An 18578-nucleotide genomic window follows, 5' to 3' on the forward strand; every position below is an offset into this window, starting at 1 on the left:
TTGGTATACATCCAACTAACGTGAAACACATTATAAGACAATGAAATTTGTTTTGATTATGAAAAAGCTTGTTATTTTTATTTTTTAATTTTATCTAATAACTAAGATATCATGGATATATTTATGTTAAAATCATAAGATCTCCAAAGTCTAAACTTTATCATTGATTGAGTTTGTTTAAGCTCAATTTTTATAACATTATTTATTCTCAGCATCAGAAAAAAACGCCCATACATGGGGTTAAGCCTTGACGTGCCGGATTTGTGACTAGCAGGCGCGGATCTAGACATTTGGTTTGGGGGGGGGGGGGGTCACAGGATTAAAATAACTTACCTAAAAAATAATCAAAAAAATGGTCAAGTGCTCAAAATATATGCTAAATTAACATGCAAAAGCTCTACCTATCCAAAATCTTAGATCAAATGTATTTTCAAGAGGATTTTGTTTCAGAGCTTAAATTAAGCTCTGCATACATATAAGTAGCCAACTTGATTTATTTTATTATGAAGAGTTTTTTGAAACATACAAAAAAAATTAAAAAAATCACGATTCAAAATATAGTCAGTAGGCGATTTACTGTAATTGCTTACACACTAAGGCCGTTTATGAATTGGGTTAGATATTTAGCCGAGGCTAAGTTTTCGACAATAATTTTTGAATACAAACATTTTCAGCTGTCAAACATTTACCCTGCTCTGAGACCCGGTTAAATTTTTATCTTCAGAGGAAACATTTTTTGCAGAAGGAAAAAAATTGTAAGTGAATGTAAACGTAAAAACAAAATTCACAAGTCGACGCTTGGTAGAAGTTTGTAAATTGTAGGTAAATATTTAAAAAAGTTAATTCTTTTGTTTTGCAACTAAGAAAATACTTAGGGTTGGGGTCAAAATTCTGCCGGGGTAAGAATTCTTTTTTTCAAAATTCTGCTGATCGAAATTCTGCTTTCAAAATTGTGCTTTTCAAAATTCTGTTTTTAAAAACTCTGCTTTTCAAAATTCTGTCTTACAAAATTTTTCAAACAATTTAAAATAACAATAACTCAACTAATAACAAAATTTCTGAATCCGTTCTCAAACTTTCAAATGAAGTTGAGAATTTATTAACAATAAGCAATAATAATTTTGATGAAAGCAACAATCATTTCGCAGCTTTGGAGAATGAGTTAAAAAGTACCAAAGATAGTTTAAATAAATTGATCAATATTGAAATTTCTAATTCCACGATTCCCACTACCAACCAAACTTCGGTCAATGCTCTTGAAAACCCTGTTTCAATGTCTATTCAGGAAGAAATGCAGTTTCATGTTCACAACAATAATCTTACAATAAACACTGAAAGTTTATCTAATAATAACATCAATGTAAACTCAATTCAAACTCAAAACCCAACCAACATCACTTTGCCTATTGCTAATACTAATTCTCCAGTAAACATATTTCAACCTAGAGTTGTACCCTGTCCCAAAAATATATTTATCTCTAAATTTGATATTTCAACATCTCATACAGACATTTTAGATCACATTAAGTCTGTCCTTATTAAAAATAACGTTTCTAATGACCTAAACTTAGTGAAATGTAAAAACATTACTAGGTCTAATGGAAGAGTAGCATCATTTAAAGTTTCAGTTCCCGAACCTATGTTTAATTTGTTGATGCACCCTTCATCATGGCCTGATAACACATTTATTCAAGAATTTGTAAACAAAAACACACAAGGGTCAAAAATCCATTTAAATGCAGCTCCAAAAAACTAATATGCTTGTCCCTTTATTATCAAAATGTAAGGGGACTCCGCTCCAAAGCTTCTGATGTATTCTTAAAGTCGCAAGAGCTTCCTTTTGATGTTTTTGCTTTAAGCGAAACTAATTTAACTAATGATTTTAATAGTAATGAATTTTTTTCATCAGACTATAATGTTTACCGTAAAGATGGTCAGTTAGAATTAGGGAATAGGTCTGGAAGAGGGGTTCTTATTGCTGTTAACACTAGTTACGACAGTTCTCTGATTGAAATTCCTAATACCGAAAACATTGAAATGATTTGTGTAAAAATTAAACTTATGCGAAAAAACATTTATATTATGTGCTGCTATTTGCGACCTTGCAGCCCCATCGAAACTTATCAAAATCTCATTAATGCAGTTGACTTCTTGGATGACACTATTGAAGTTCATGATAACTTATTGGTCCTAGGTGATTTTAATCTTCCTAATCTGTCGTGGTCAAAGTCCGATGATGACTCACATTTTATTGCAACTAACGCAACAACCGAAAAAGAAACTTTATTCACTGATAATCTGTCTGATTGCGGCTTACTTCAGATTAGCGATATAAAAAATAACTTGAATAGGCAACTCGATCTGATCTTCTCCAATGATGCTCATAACTGCATCGTAAAGGAAAGTAACCTTATTCTCTCAACTATTGACCTGTATCATCCACCACTATGCTTAAGTTTCGCCTATGAACATTGTAACTCAGAAGTAGAGTCTGAAAAACAATATTGTTTTAATTTCCGGAAGGCTAACTTTAACAAACTGAATGAGCTTCTAAGTAATATAAATTTTGATCTTATTTTAAATAGTGTCAACGATAGTATCGATAGTTTAACCACCAATTTTTACGTAGCCATTTTCGAATGTTTTTACCAGTCAGTACCATATTCACAAAAGAAAAATATGTCTTCTTCACCCCCATGGTATTCAAAGGAGCTTCGTTCTCTACGCAACTCCCGAAACGCTCTATGGAAGAAATATTTAAGATCTAGATCAGACATGGATTTTTCTCTTTATATGGATGTAAGCAATGAATTTTCGAGCCTTTCAAAACTTCTCTACGATGACTACATCAATCAAATGCAAATTGATTTAATTTCAAACCCTAAGCGTTTTTGGCAATTTATTAATCTAAAAAGAAAGTCAGACGGTTATCCTAATACCTTAAATTATTTAAATCACTCTTCTAGTGATTCTAAAGTTATAACTAATTTATTTGCCAATTTTTTCAGTCTTGCGTTTTCTGATAGTAACTTTGTGCCTGATAGTAACTATTTCACCTACATGAATAACTGTAACCAAACATCTTTAGTATCAATTAATATTACTGTTGAAGACGTGATACAAAAAATTCATAAACTTAAGAATGATTTCTCATCGGGTCCTGATGGCTTGCCCGCGATTGTACTAAAAAATTGTGTAGCCCATTTAGCCTCACCTATTGCCACTCTGTTTCAAAAATCCATAACTCTAGGGTTTTTTCCATCAATCTGGAAGGATTCATTCATCATCCCTATTCACAAAAAGGGATGCAAAAGTGATATTGCTAACTATAGACCAATTGCCAAATTGTCGTGCATCCCAAAACTTTTTGAAAGTATTATCTTCGACACACTATATTTTAATTGTAAATCATTGTTTTCAGCCAGACAACACGGTTTTCTGAAAGGCAAATCTACGACCACTAATTTAACCGAGTTTGTATCGTACACTTTGAAATCATTAGAAAATAAGAACGAAGTTGATGTCATTGCTACAGACTTTAGCAAGGCGTTTGATAGAATATCACATAAAATTATATCGTTTAAACTTAAAGCTCTAGGATTTCCTCCCGGTTTTATTCAATGGATGAATTCATACCTTTATAATCGTAAATATCAAGTACTTTTTAGATCTTCAATCTCAGATCCATTTATTGCAAAGTCGGGCGTCCCACAAGGAAGTCATTTAGGCCCCATAATTTTTATTTTGACAATCAATGACGTAGAATCAGTCATTCAGCATTGTGAAGTCTCTACGTACGCAGATGATATGAAAATCTTTAGGACAATTTCATCGTCAAACGACCCTTTGCTTTTGCAAATTGATTTAGACAATTTCTTTGTTTGGTGTCAGAAAAATAACTTAGATCTTAATGTTGAAAAATGCCAAGCAATCACATATTCCCGCAAACGACTCCGTCCTCCACCACGTGACTATTTTATCAATGAATGTATTGTTTCAAGAGTAACAACCATTAAGGATTTGGGTGTAATTTGTGATAATGAACTTAACTTCAGATCCCACTATGACAATATTATATCTAGGGCTAATTCTGCTTTAGGTTTCGTCAAGCGCTGGTCTAAAGAGTTTTCTGACCCTTACGTTACGAAATCACTTTATACCACGTTTGTGAGGCCTTTACTTGAATATGCTAGCCAAGTCTGGTCCCCTTATCACCAAGTCCACATCAAGAGAATTGAAGCAGTACAGCGTAGATTCCTCCGTTTTGCCTTAAGAGGACTTCCGTGGGTTGATAATTTCAACTTGCCCCCTTATCAAGAACGTTTGCAACTCATTAACTTACAATCTTTAGAAAAACGTCGCGAAGTTGCCGATGTTATTTTCATACACCAAATTTTATGTAATGTAATTGAAAACTCCACCCTCCTCGAGCAAATTAGTTTTAACGTAAGTTCCTATTCTCTCAGAACGACCCCGCAATTTCATCAAGCTCTTCATAGAACTGATTATGGCAAAAATGAACCGATTACGAGAATGTTAAGGAATGTTAATAAAAATTGTAATATTTTTGATTGTAATAACAGCAAGATCACACAAAAAAACCTACTATATGGTATTTCATAGCCCTCTTGGACCTAAAGATTAGTAAAGATTAGTAAATAGTGAAATAGTAAAAGAGAAACTGAAACTGGACTTTTTATTTTTTTTACTGATCTAACAAGTGCATAAGCATGCTTTTTTATTTTATTTATTGTTTTTTTTTCTACACTTTTTTAATTTTTTTACTTATTTTTAAATTTTAACTTTATTTAATACTTTATTTTAATTCTTTTTCTATATGGTTGTATGTTTCCCCATGCTCCCATATAGTTACATATTTATTTTTACATTTTGTATCTGCTTGTAATAAGCAGCCCCGCTCTTATCTCGTGTTTATTTTTTTTCTTCAAAAAACTCTAATTTAAGTGCCGATATGACTAGCCACCGCAAGTGCCATCATACTCGGTGTAAATGGACCCCAGCGCGTGCGGTATCTGGGGGGGAAAGAGGCGTGGGATAATTTAATATAAAAAGGGTTTGAAAAATGTTAGAAAGTGCGCGATTTTTGAAGCCAGAATTTTGACCCGCTCCCTTTGCAAAAAAATGCCCCTTTTTCGAAAAATTGACATATTAAAATATATATATTTTTCTTAATTCAAAAAATTAATTTTTCTATATTTAATTTTTAATTAATACAATCAAAGCTTTTGTTAAACAAAATTTGTTAAAATTATTGAGGTTGTCATTTTAAACAAAGTTAGAAGTTAATAGACGTTCTACACTGTGTGAATCTTAAACCTAGTTAAAATAAACGGAAACCACTTTGACTAAACTGTTTTTCGAACAAAATCGAATCAACGTTGACCATACTATATCTTACATTGCGATTGCAGCTGCATGATTTTATAAAAATCGAAGGGACCGATTTGGAGAAAATTACCTATATTTTTTACAAAATTCTTACATGACCTTTTTTAACATTTTCCAAACAATTTTTTAATTTTCTGCAGAATTTTGAAAAACAGAATTATGAAAAGCAGAATTTTGAAAAGCATAATTTTGAAAAACAGAATTTTGAAAAGCAGAATTTTGACAAAAGAATTTTGACCGCTTGACTATTTCGAAGTTTGATGTTTTCAAAACGCAAAACTGGTTATGAAAATAAATGTGTTAAACATAGTCAGTGCAATGAACATTTTCTCCAAACTGGAAATTTGTCCAAAGAGATTTTTTAATTTGCGCATTCAAGAAATTAATGTGACTTGTCACCTTAATTTAAGGTGATGTCACCTTAATTTAATTAATTTTCAATACACTATAAAAAGGTACCTACTCATAGCTTTTGTATAAAATGAGGTGCCTTAGGTTTCTCTTCAGAAGATGAACAACTGTACAAAAATGATTAATTTCTATAAGAACAAACAAAAATTTAAAAACCTTCTAAAATTTGTCATAACAAACAAAAATATGTTTCAACTTAGGCGTTGCTAAGTTATCTCTGCTGGTGTTAAATTAAAGACTTAAATATTTTGAAAAATCGTATAGAGAGAGGATCTATTCCCCCTTCGTAAAGCAGTGAGAATCAGTTTCTAAAAACTTAAATTAACTTAAAAAAAAAGAGGTTGTCTGTAAAGCCGATTTACGGACGATGATTTTACGTGATAACGTCGTAAGAAAACAAGTTGTGTGCTTTTAAAATGAGCCATTTGAAGGGTTTATTTATTTCAAACAATCATAATTTACAAGAAAAAGCTAAAAAAAATACCTTTTTTCTTTTCTCATTATATTAATTTTTTTATTTTAAAAGCTTACAAAAAAAAATTATGCATTTTAAAAGCCAAGTATTTCTTCTTAAGAATAAAAATATTTAAAAATTTTTATAATGCGCAAAAAGTAAACAATGAAAACAATCATTTTCATCAAAAAAAGCAAAGAAAACATGAATTTTTATCTTCTCACGTCATTAATTCCATTTTTTTTCCCTAACAACCTATAAAAAATTGTATACCATCTGAAAGCTTATTATCTTAGCTCAAAATATATACATATATTAATTATGTCTATGAGACATCTACAAAAAGAGCTAGAATTTTTTGAATTCGATCAAATTTCATTAAAAAAAGCAAAAAAAAACATTTATTTTTATGTTCTCAGGCTATGAAATCAATTTTTTTGTTTGACAACCTATAAAAAATATACACCATTTGAAAGCTTATTATTTCACCTTTCATAAAAGTTTAATAATAATTTCTATATGCTCTTGGTCAAAAGTTATAACCTGTTGAAGTCTAAAATTTTATTTTACCGTTATCTCAAAATTGTGTTTACGAAAATGATTGACACTTCGCACACATATAGTCGTAGTCATGGTCTATCATTACTCCATATACTTTATTCCTGTATCTATTAAAGAAAAAAAGATAAAAATAAAAAACGATGAAAATCGGTTAAAAACGGTCCAAAAACGTGTTTTTTAAAAACATGTTTCTTCCGTTACTCAGTCAACTAAACGATTCCAATTGCACATGTATGCATAAGGTAAAAACCTACATGTTATACAAGTTTGAGATTTTTTGAACGCTCAAAAAAAAGCTCAAAATCAAAAACTATCCGAAAATACCCCTAAAAAACAAGGGGTTTTTCAAAAATTCATATTTCGAAACGCAGAGTGTTGGAAAAAAATCCGTATCAGACGCCTAATTTTTTTTCCCTCATCTTTCACCTGGAATCTTTAGAATTGTCAAAAAAAATTTCCTTTACCCAAAATCATCATTTTGTCATAGCCCCAACACGTGTACAACGTTCAAACAAAACGTTATAGCTTAGTTTCAAAATTTTTTAGAATTTTTCCTTAAATGCAGTTATTCTTAAATTGATCTCATCTATCTATAGCAAAAAAATCAATTCTCTACGGCGCGTTTAGATTTTAGCTCAAATTTCATCTTTCCGTTTTACCCCTGTTTACGCTATTAAATGACGAAATTTTTAAAAATCCTTCATTTGGATTAAGCTTTAGGTTATTATCTTTCAAATAAGCTATAGAAGATTTTTGTATCTCTAATAGTTTATTTTAAATTTTGAATTGCCATTTTTTGCCGCACTGCGAAAGTGCGAGAGTGTAACGTTAGAAAATGGCGTCACTTTTTTGTGGTGGCTGCCATGGTTCATCGATTTATAAGACGTTATCACGTCAAAAAGTTATCAAAAATCTCCATCTGAGGTCATGACTGTCGTCGATAACACATCCACACAAAAAATAAAAAGTTCTGATCCGGGGGTGCGACTATGTTAATCATATGTGTTTTGGGTCACTGAAACCGAATCCGAAATCCATTTTTACCCATCACGTCAGGTTTTCGAGATAACCTCAAAAAATGTCAAAGTCACACAAATTTTTTTTGTTTGATCTGAGGGTGTGACTATAGTAAATATATGTTTTTCGGGTCGCTGAAACTAGATTTGAAGTCTATTTTGTCCTATCATGTCAGGTTTTCGAGATAACAACCAAAAAGATTTTTGAGTCAGGTTGTCTGTGAACTCTTTTTGAGTTAATCTAGAAAACCTGACGTTGAAATGGAAAATATATTGATCTTAAATATTTTATGACAGAGTTTTTCTACTAAAAGCATGTTTTTTTGTAATTTCTTTTTAGAAATTCCTTAAAGGGTTGAAAAACTTGTCGGCTTGTATAGATCAGACCTTTTTTATTTTTTATCGTCATTTGCCTATAATGTCACAAATCCCCAATTCAAAAACAATACGATTTTTATAGTCATTTATTCATCAAATAAAACTGGCAACAAGGCTTCATTGTTAAATTAACAATATTGCTAGGTACTTACAAAAAAAAAAACGACATATTTTTAAATTCTTTAGAAAGTCTTTTTAAATAATAATTTATTTATTAATGTTATTTTTCTTAGACATACGAAAATAACATAATGCCAAGGATAACTTTAATTCTAGCCAAATTAATCTGGTTAAATATACCAGAAATAATGTTAAGTATACCAGAAATAAAGTGAAATATACCAGATATATAGTTATTCCTACCTTATTTTTTCTCTGATGCAGAAAAAAAAAAACTGTTGGATGTACCTACTTGCGGTCTTTTTTAGCATTTTCTGAAAATCGTATACAGTGTTTCCATGTCTACACATCACATGCATATCATATTGTCCACATTCCTATTTATAGAACATGAAAGATTATATTATCCCAACAAAAGGACCCTCTTCTCAATACAATAAACTTAAAACAGGACAAAAGCTCTTTTTACCATACAAATAGGAAAAATGGATAAAGTGTATCCCGAAAATAGAAAAAAAAAAGAAAGTAGATAAAACAAGGTTTAAAATATCTTTGCCACACTTACCAAAAGCAGAAGGCTCCCTTTGTTGTTGTTGTTGTTGTTTTTGGTCCCTCGATATTGTTGGCGGCAAAGGCTGAATAGATGCACTATTAGCAGCAGTTGATATTGGTGTTGGTGCAACAGTTGTTGCCTGTGTTGCAACTACTACTGTAGCCATATTATTATTATCCTTGCCATTCAATTCGACCAGTGATTGAGCTGCAGTCCATTCGAGACGCCCGCAGAGCATCCCATTTCCACTGCTGGCCGTTTCAGTGCCGGTATCGCTATTGCCACAATGGCTTCTAATGCGGTTGCTACTACTAGCAGAAGCAGCAGAATCTACAACTACCACTGATGCAACTGATGCTGCTGATGCTCTATCAACATCCTTGCCATTGAAATTGCTCCGGTTAGTGCTTTTAAATTTGTTGTTTTCTATTGATTCTACTCCACGTTGTTGTCCTGCTGAATGGGGGTTAGTATCCTGCTGCTGTTGTTGGTGTTGGTGTTGGTGGTGGTGATTCTGATTTTGATGCTGTTGTGGAGTCCGACGTTCAGTTGCTTCGCTGTTGTGCTTCCTGTCGTTGGTTTTTTTGTTGTTGTTGCCATACGAAGAGCTTTGTGCTGCAACGGAAGTCGAAAATTGATGATTGGGTGACTTTAGCAGCTCCACACGGTCGCAATCGAGTGTAAGGGCTGTCTGGTAATGTTGTTGTTGTTGTTGGTTATGGTAATGGTGGTGGTGATGGTGAGTTCCGTTGCTGGCCGGTTTCTTTACAATAAAAATTGTTGCTTGCTGATTAAGGACTTCATGGCTACGACTATTTTGATGTTGCTGTTGGTGGTAGTGTTGGTGGTAATGGTTCTCTTCATCCTCAAATGCCCTCAAATACACCTCAGCTTGTTCGTAATCTCCACCTGATGATGATGATGTTGATGATGTTGTTGCTGTTGCCCCTGCTGCTATTGTACCTGCCGATGATTTCGATCTGCCTCCGAAGATAAAAGTCGTGGTGTTCTTAGAATGAACATAGTCCAGTGGCATTTTTTTCGACTAAATTTTTCAATTTTTTTTTTGTATATATATATTTTTGAGATTATTTTTGAAGAAGTTTTTGAAAGTTTTTTTTTTTTTTAGATAAAAAATATTTTCATAATTTTTTTTTTTTTGATAAATAATTTTTTTTTTTTAATTTAAAATTTGATTGTTAAACTTTTTTTGTCCTTAAAATCGAAAATTGCTTTTTAGAGATGATTTTTTTTTAATTTAATTTTTTTTTTCTTAATTTTGAATTTTGGAATAAAAATTATGTAATTTTTTTTTTTTTGTTATTAAATTTTATATATTTTCACAGTTAGGTATATATTGCTTTCGTTGTTTTGAGTTTTTTTTTATTTTTGTAATTTTTTTTTTGTTATATGTTTTTATACATTTTTTTTTTATTTATATTTATTTATTTTTTTAATTTGATTTATAGTTGTTTTAACGCAGGCTGAAAAAATGAAAAAAAAGGGGGAAAATTGTTGCATTTTATTAAAAAAAAAAATTGAGTTGGACCGAAATGTTACGCGCAGTGGCAGGCGCGTATCCTTGCCAACCGTCAATATTTTTAGTCATCAGGTTTATTATACGAGAGTATTGTTAGTAGATAGATGGTGAAATGGCAATGTTGAAGGGGGCGAGTGATGCAAGCAGCGTATTGCTTTTCAGCACTTAATTAAATTTCCTAATTTGGTTTGAGGTATCATCATTAAAAATTAACGCAATTCGAGAGGAGAGTCATCATCGTATCGTTGGCGGCATGTCGTTCGTTGTCGTGTGCGTGTGTAGGTTTGTATGTTTGTGAGCTTTAACAAAAAGGACTATATATAGAGGGTGGATTTTAAAAGCTAGGTATATCCTGTAGAGTCCTGGAAGTTGGTGGTGGTGATAGATGTGGGTGAAATTGGGAGAGATACAATAACGAGATTCGCATCATTCACAGAAATAAAACGCAACTAAAATTGTTAGTTTGCTATTCGTTAAAAATTCAATTAAAATTTTGTCCATGGTGACGAGTCGCCTAGAGTGAGAGTTTGTTATAGTATATAGAAATTGGGGTTTTGGTGTGTATTATTATAAAGAGTATCAGGGTGTTTTTTTTTTTTTGTTCTGTGACTGTTGTTATTTTATGGGTTAGACATTAGAGTGCTTTTTATTGTTTGGAGGTATAAAGGCAATGATAATATCATGTATTTATTATTTGAGGGAGATGTAAACAATACAACGGAATGTTATTTTAAAAAAGGACTATATTTGGTTTAATTTAGATTTTTTTTTCTATTTAATTATATATTTGGTTTAGAAGTCAGTTTAGAAGCCTTGATTTAAAATTATAAAATAACAAAAATAAGTGACTTGGCAAGTCATACTTTTTCAAAAATTTAAATTGTGTTTGTTTTTAAGGCTTTTTGAATGAAAAATTGTTACAATTGTTGTAAAATTGGAAAATTCACTGACCCATTTGGAGAAATAGATTTTTTTTAAAAAGATTTATTTATTTTTAAAAATCAAAAATTTATTTTTTTGAATTTTTTTTCCTAATTTTAAAATTATGGACCTTTAAACGATTTCGTACAAAATTTTTGATGAAATTGGCTTAGTCGTTCTCTGAATAGTCAGATAATTAAGAAAACGGCTCTATCGCAAGTGTACCGTTAATAAAAGTTTTAACATTTTTTTTAATTTCAAAACAAGGACCCCAATGTTTGAAGCAAAACGTTTCAGTAAATTAGGCTGTAGCGGAAGTTAAGATTCAAGATTTTTTGAAAGAATAGTCCTTCATTCGAAATTTTGGAAAAAAAAATGCTATTAAAAAATTTTAAATGGCTTTTTTCAAACTTTTTCGTAGTAAAATATGAATTAATAAAAAAAAATTTTTGGGCCATAAATATTATCAGTTGAATTCCGAAGAAAAAAGCTAATACATATATATTACAGATTTGAAAAAAAAAAAATATAAAAATTACTTCAATTTCATTGCATTTTTTTTTATAAAAACCGAATTTTTGCATTAAAAATAATTGATTTTGTCAAAGACTTTGGCCAATAAGACCTTTAAGCTTTTGCTATTAAACTTTCAACAATAAGGGCTATTGAATGAATAAAAAATAACAAAATATTAAAAAAAATTTTTTATTTTTTTCATAAACCGTAATAAATATTGACAATTTCTTTTATAGTTTCAAATTATAAAAAATGTGGTTAGGAAAATTTGAAAAATAAATGCATTTTATATTACGAAAAAGTTTTAAAAACAACATGTTAAAATTTTTTCAATAATTTTTTTTTTTTTTCAAAAATCTGAGTTCAAATACCATTCTTGCCAAAGCCCTTCATTCAATTTACTTGATTTTAATTCTCCAAATATGAATAAGCTTTTAGCTTTTTAAAAATGTACCTATATTTAAAAATTGTAGGTGTTGCCGTTGTGTTCAAATATTTTTTTTTTGTGTTTGAAGTCAATTAATAAGAAAATTGCATCTATCGCTTAAACGATGGAAGATTGTCCCTCACTCCCATATAATAAAATTTTTCCTTTAATTTTGTAGATAATATTTTGGCATCAGTTAATTTATGAAATTTAAGCAAAATTTTTGAAATTAGACACAATCTTCAATTAAATCTAAAAAATCAAAACGGCAACACCGGCAATTTATTAATCTATAGACTTTAAATTATTTTTAATTACCAACGTTTTTTTTTCATTCATTTATTGATTCGAATAAAAACTATCGAATAAAACTATCGAACAAAAACTATCGAATAAAAAAACTATTTGAATGAAAAAACTATCGAATAAAAAACAATTCGAATGAAAATGGTAACTAAATGAATGAAAGAATGATTTAAAACTATCAGATGAATGAATATTTTACAACTGTAAAAAAAATCTTCGTAGAACAGCATAAAGCTGTACTTTTCTTTTCCTAGCTAACTTTGGAACACCCTGTACGTACAATCAACGATATTTTTATTCCTTTCACAGGCCACGTACTTATTTATATTTTCTAAGACTAACGTAAGATTTTATTTGTATGAAACTACAAACTCAGATTACAAAGAGAATCCTTCTTCGACCTACCCCCCCCCCCCTATCCCCTTTTCTTCCCTCATCTATATTATTCATTTACCGGCTTTGGTTCATTAGAGCATGTTCGGGGGTTTTTATTATTCTTCTTAATGGAGACATGGATTCCTTAACAAGCTTACAGCTATACAAAAAATTCACTGTTACACTTGAGATAGTTTAAGGATATTCTTTTGAATATAATATAAATATATATGTAGTACATGTTGGGGCTAGATGCCTTTTTCTGGGCATCCAGAACGAACAACAACAACGAAAGGTTAATTCGAAATTCTACTTTGTCGACTCGACTCCTGATGAAAATACACCCTTGTGTAGCATTGCTTTCGTCCTGTTGCTTATTTTTCCACACGTATCTCATCGTCAACCGTCAGTCAGACAAAAACGAGATCAAGTTTCTTCGAAGGTAGAAAAGAAGGCAAGTTGGTATATATGTAGTTTCCATGCAAATTAAGGATAAATGTTTGGAAAAAAATTACAAACCAGAAAATAGACGCATGGCGCACGCAAAAACGAACACAGTAGAATATTTCAACACACACGCACACAGCACGACAAAAGGACACGATATAATACAAAAAAAAGTAGCTTCATATCCTCTGGCACGCGGCCCAACAAACTATAAGCACATGAACTCTCTGCTAAAACATGAATAAATGAATGAATTGTTTTTGTTGTTTCAACCATAATCCTACAATCTCCTAACCCACCCCCACCCTCCCTCATATTATAATGACTACAAGAAATTCTTAAAAATAGATCCTTGTAGGTGTTAGTGTGTATGACTGAAAAGAAGGCGAAAAAAATGAATAAAAAAAAAGCTATATCGCCAAAAACAGTAAGCAAGTTAAAAAGGAACCATGTTGGTGGGTCAACGATTCATAAAATCTTCAGGTGGTTTTTTCGTATATAAATTTTTTCGTCATCCTCTTTCATTTTTATTTTTCGGGGTTGTGTTTGTTTTGTTCGGTATTGCAAAGGACCAAAAAAGTAAAATACCTACACAAAGTCCACCCACACTCTTCTCAACTCTCTCTCTCTCTCTGAAATCAACTTGCCGCATCATAAATTTTTGAATCTCAGAAAACTAGTATCTTCATTTATAAGGTATTTATTCTTCTTCTTCTTATTTTCTTGCTTATACAAAATGATCCTTGAAGACAGGATTAGCCATTAGTTTTTCCAGTGGAAGAGGCCAGAAAACGATTTTTCCCACTTTTTGCATTCCTTTCCTTCTTCACAAAATAGTGAAAAAAAAAAAGAAATTATTGGCGCGGCAGCCATGCTTTTTGTGTCTGACATTATTTTTCATAGAAAAACCCACCAATACCATGACAAATGCACACTAAAGACACAAATACACACACACAATATTGTAGTGTAAACAAATAAAGGACATTCACGTTGTGTGCGGTGTGTTGTGTTGTGTTCGCTGTGTGTTGTAGCAAACAAGTGTTTTCTCCCATCATTATTTAAAAAAAAAAAAACTTATTCAAAGATTTTGTGTCTGTATGTGTGTGTGTGTGTGCAGTGGGTGGCGTTTGGTTGCGCCCAAGTTTTGTGAGTATTAGTTTGTGTATGTGTCGTGTATCCTTTTGGGAGAAAAACTCTTAGAAAAATCTTACAATTTTTTTTCTTTCTAAAAGGACTTTTTGTTGTTTTTTTTAGAAGAACAAAAATATTCTTCGATCATTACACTACCACCATGATGACACACTCAACTAAAAAAATCGAAGAAAAAAAAAAACGGTCCACCAAAAAGTTTATCCTCATTGTTTTGGCTTTTATAATGTGCGAAGGTCCTTGCCGCTACCGCTGCTACTGATGAATTTTCAACACTATCTTCTCACTCACGTAATCCGATTTTTTTTTTTTTTCATATAAAATGTTTCTCTCCTCTCGAAAAACGGTTGAATAACACTTGAAAAACCCCGTTTTTGACCTATTTTATGCTTCAAAAACACTGATTTAATGGTAGAAAAATCACTTTTCAAAATGGAGGCACCAATTTAAGTGCAAATGAATGCAAAAAATTATAAAGAAAAAAAAAGGACACTCACTGCAGCAGTTATAACATATAGAATGAATATTCACAACTCTCGAGATTTGTTCCGCGCGGTCTCTTGGAATTTTTTTTTCTTCTATTACTTTTTTTTTGACGTTTTGTTGCTTAAATTTTTTTATTTTTATTTCGTCGGTCGGTAGTATATTAATTATTTATTTTTTGTTAAAACAAACAAGCAGAGTTTTTTTTTTTTGTTAGACAGAGAGAATTTATATATACAAGTTATAAGTTGACAGGATATTAATTGCACACAGAGGATATAATCGAATAGAAGTTTTTTTTTACATATATATTGCAGCAATGATTTATTTATTTATTTATTATTTTTATTTTTATGTGTAAATATATATATAAATTAAAAAAAAAAAGAATATTGGAAAAAATGTCGTCTGCAGTTTTGTCCTGGATGTGCGTCAGTTTTTGACGTACCACTCCCTTCTACTGATATTAGCGATGCCCGCTATGTTATGTTGTTACCCCTTGGTTATGTGATGGCTCTATGCACGCACACTTGTTAGAGCTTCGTGTTTCGTTTTCGTGTCGGCGTATCGGTGTTTGGTTTCCAGCTTTTCTCATCTCTATGGCACGGATATAGAAAACTATACAAGTTTTTTTTTTGTGTTGTTTTTTTTTTTTTTTTTGGTTTGGTTTGGTTTGGTTTCAATTGTGCTAAGGGTTGTTGATGGTTGTTGCTGGCGATGTGGAATATGGTCTTGTTGCTCATCGTTGCTGTTGCTCGAATATTGAGTCATCACAACCACCAGTTAGCCAGTTTTGGGGGTGCGCATGTCTCAGAAACCCAGCATACTTGTGCAAGCATGGCTTTTTCGGAGAGCTTTGGGTGTATTGGTGTGTGCGGAAAGTTGCTTTTTTGGGTGGTTTTTTTGTGTGAGGGGGTAGGTGGTGGTATTGAATGCATCCCTTGGTACTTGTTCTTGTTCTTCTCATATCTGCAGAATCTCGTTTTCGTATATATATAGTTTTTTTTTAAACTAAACTTTCTATTCAACTAATCGAAGTTTTAATTCCGGATTGTTGTTGTTGTTGTTTTTTTTTCGTGTTTTTTTCTTTCCACCTACACCTTTCTTCCGTTTTTGGTAGGTTATAGCTTTAATGTCACCATAAAAGCTGGGTGATTGAAAAGGGGGCTTCTATTTTTTTTTATATGAACAGCTTTATAGCTTTCACCAGAATCGTGGTGATTTGTTTGATTTTGTTGAACTGGAATGCACACATAATTTTTTTTTTATTTTTTTCTGAGGGGAAAAGTTTGTACTGTTGCAGATATGGCATGCAGCTGTAGCTCAATTTTTTACCCATTCTACCTGTCTATCTGGCCAAATGAGTGGTGTATTTTTATAGAGAAGGAAAGGTGAGGTGAGGTGAGGTGAAAGTGACTGGTTATGACAGTCTGTTGCATATGAATATTGCACAGGTGGTAGGTAGTTGTTGCGTCTAATTTTTATGAACGTCTCATTTTTTGTTGTTGTTTTTGTGTTAAAAATCCGTTAAATACAAAAATAATTGTAACCAAGAGAAGAAAAACTGGTGAAAAACGTTAGAGGATCGAGGTTGATATAGATTTGAAATCCTTTAGGCGAAATTTTTCATCAATTGATTTCAATCTGGAATTTTAAAGAAGTTTTCCTGATGTTTTTTTTTTTTGTTTGGTAGAAGGTTAGACTAAATATTTGCTTTTATGCTCTAACTATAGTTTTGAAACTAGTTTTAACCATTAACTATAAGACCTAAGTCACGGTAAGAAAAAAACACCAAAAATGGAAAAATCTGGTAGGCAACCCTGTTGCATTATCTTTTTCTAGAGTTCTTCTAGTGGCTTAGTGGCTTTGGAGCCCTTCGTATGATGAGCTAAGTTATCCAACTGCTCCTAAGCTGAATTTCTAACTTTTTACCATTTTAAAACAGAAAATTCTGTTTAAATTCTGTCTGACCACCATTTTGAATCCGCAATTTTGAATAAAAATGACAGTTCTCGTCAACAAATTTTTGACGCCTAAAAAAAAAAATTGTTTGATCTTCTCGGAACCATGCTCAAAAGTGCCTATCAATTTGAGTCCTTAATATTAATGTTAAGTATTTCTCATCGCACTTCAAATCGCGGGCCAAAGGTAAAATTATCTTAATTCAATTTTTTTTTTCTTGCAATACTCAAAAATTTATAAAATATGTAAACATATACTATCTATACACTGTCGAAGACCCTACTATCCTTTGTTTTGGTGGCTCATCGAAATAAGACCCCCAGAAATTAAGGCTCCAAAAGAAAAAAATGAAATAAGCCCACAAATTGGGGTCCTTTTTACTTGCGATATAGGTACTATAGGGCAAGTTTAGGATTCGAACTCGAGATAACAATTTTACATGACATTACGATGATGGAGAATGCCAAAAAAGTGGGTCCGGCAATTCTGTCTGTCTGTCTGTCTGTCTGTCTGTGTGTCTGTCTCTATCTGGAGCTGCAGCCTAAACGAGTGAAGTGATTTTCTTCAGACTTGGTGGTTAGCAGTTTTTGGTGATTCCCTAGAGGGCAAATTGAAATTTTTTTTTTTATGACCAAAACTAACGGTACCTGCCATATAACGGAAATAGAAAAGTTAATTTTTTTCAAAAACGGCTCTAACAATTTTGATTAAAATTTTTGTGTGTAGTACTACACATAATAGCCAACTTTTTAAATAAAAAAAATATTTTTTGTACCGTTATTAACGGTACCTGTCATAGAACGGTTTTTTTCGTTTCTGAATATCTCGTACAACATTAACCCGATTTAAATGAAAATTTTTATACAAAAGTGTGTAAGTAAAGATAATATTAAAATTTTAGAAAATTTTCAAAAAACGCATTTTTGGTTTTTTTTTAAATATTTCAAAATTTTTTTTTGAAAAATCAATTTTTTGAAAACGAATCAATGAAAAATTTTGAAATTTAGTTTTTATGTGTAAATTAATTATTTCTTCAAAATGGCATACCAACTTTTTTTTTGAAAAATGTTAAAAAATTTTTATACTATATAAAAAATTATTTTTTTAAAAAACGGCTCCTACAATTTTCGAAAATTTTTTTCTAAAAATACCTTTTTATACAAGAAATAAAATGGCATATTTTTTTATTGTTTTTAAGATAATTTAAAACGGAGTTTAATTAATTATAAAAACAGATTTAATTTTTTTATACTACTTATGAAATTTCTTCAAAATATCAAATTTTAAATTTCTTGAATGAAAAGCTTTAACATTATAGTTACTTTAAGCATAAGAGCAAGTACGTGCGACCCCAGTCGTGCAATTTATTTATTATGAAATTATTCTCCAGTGAAATAAAACCTTGTTTTAGATATTGAAATATAACCCGAAACCAATAAAACCATTTTTATTTACGAAACTTTTAAAATTTTTCCTTAAGGATGTTTCAGACAGCGTTTAAGTACATTAGGGTTAGTGATGGGAACTATCGAATGATTTGAACTATC

General features: G+C 31.2%; 1 protein-coding gene across 2 annotated transcripts in view; it reads right to left on the bottom strand.

The window, feature by feature from the left end:
• The window catches only part of LOC129910278 (homeobox protein 5), an 84257-nt gene extending 74205 nt beyond the window's left edge, over window positions 1-10052 (bottom strand). For both annotated transcript variants that reach the window (XM_055987603.1, XM_055987602.1), the window contains exon 1: window positions 8915-10052. In XM_055987603.1, the coding sequence (XP_055843578.1) occupies window positions 8915-9938 (1024 nt within the window). In that variant the 5' untranslated portion in view covers window positions 9939-10052. The remainder of the gene's footprint in view (window positions 1-8914) is intronic.
• Window positions 10053-18578: the final 8526 nt, after the last annotated feature.

The sequence above is a fragment of the Episyrphus balteatus genome, chromosome 2, assembly GCF_945859705.1.
Source record: "Episyrphus balteatus chromosome 2, idEpiBalt1.1, whole genome shotgun sequence".
NCBI classification, from domain to species: domain Eukaryota; kingdom Metazoa; phylum Arthropoda; class Insecta; order Diptera; family Syrphidae; genus Episyrphus; species Episyrphus balteatus.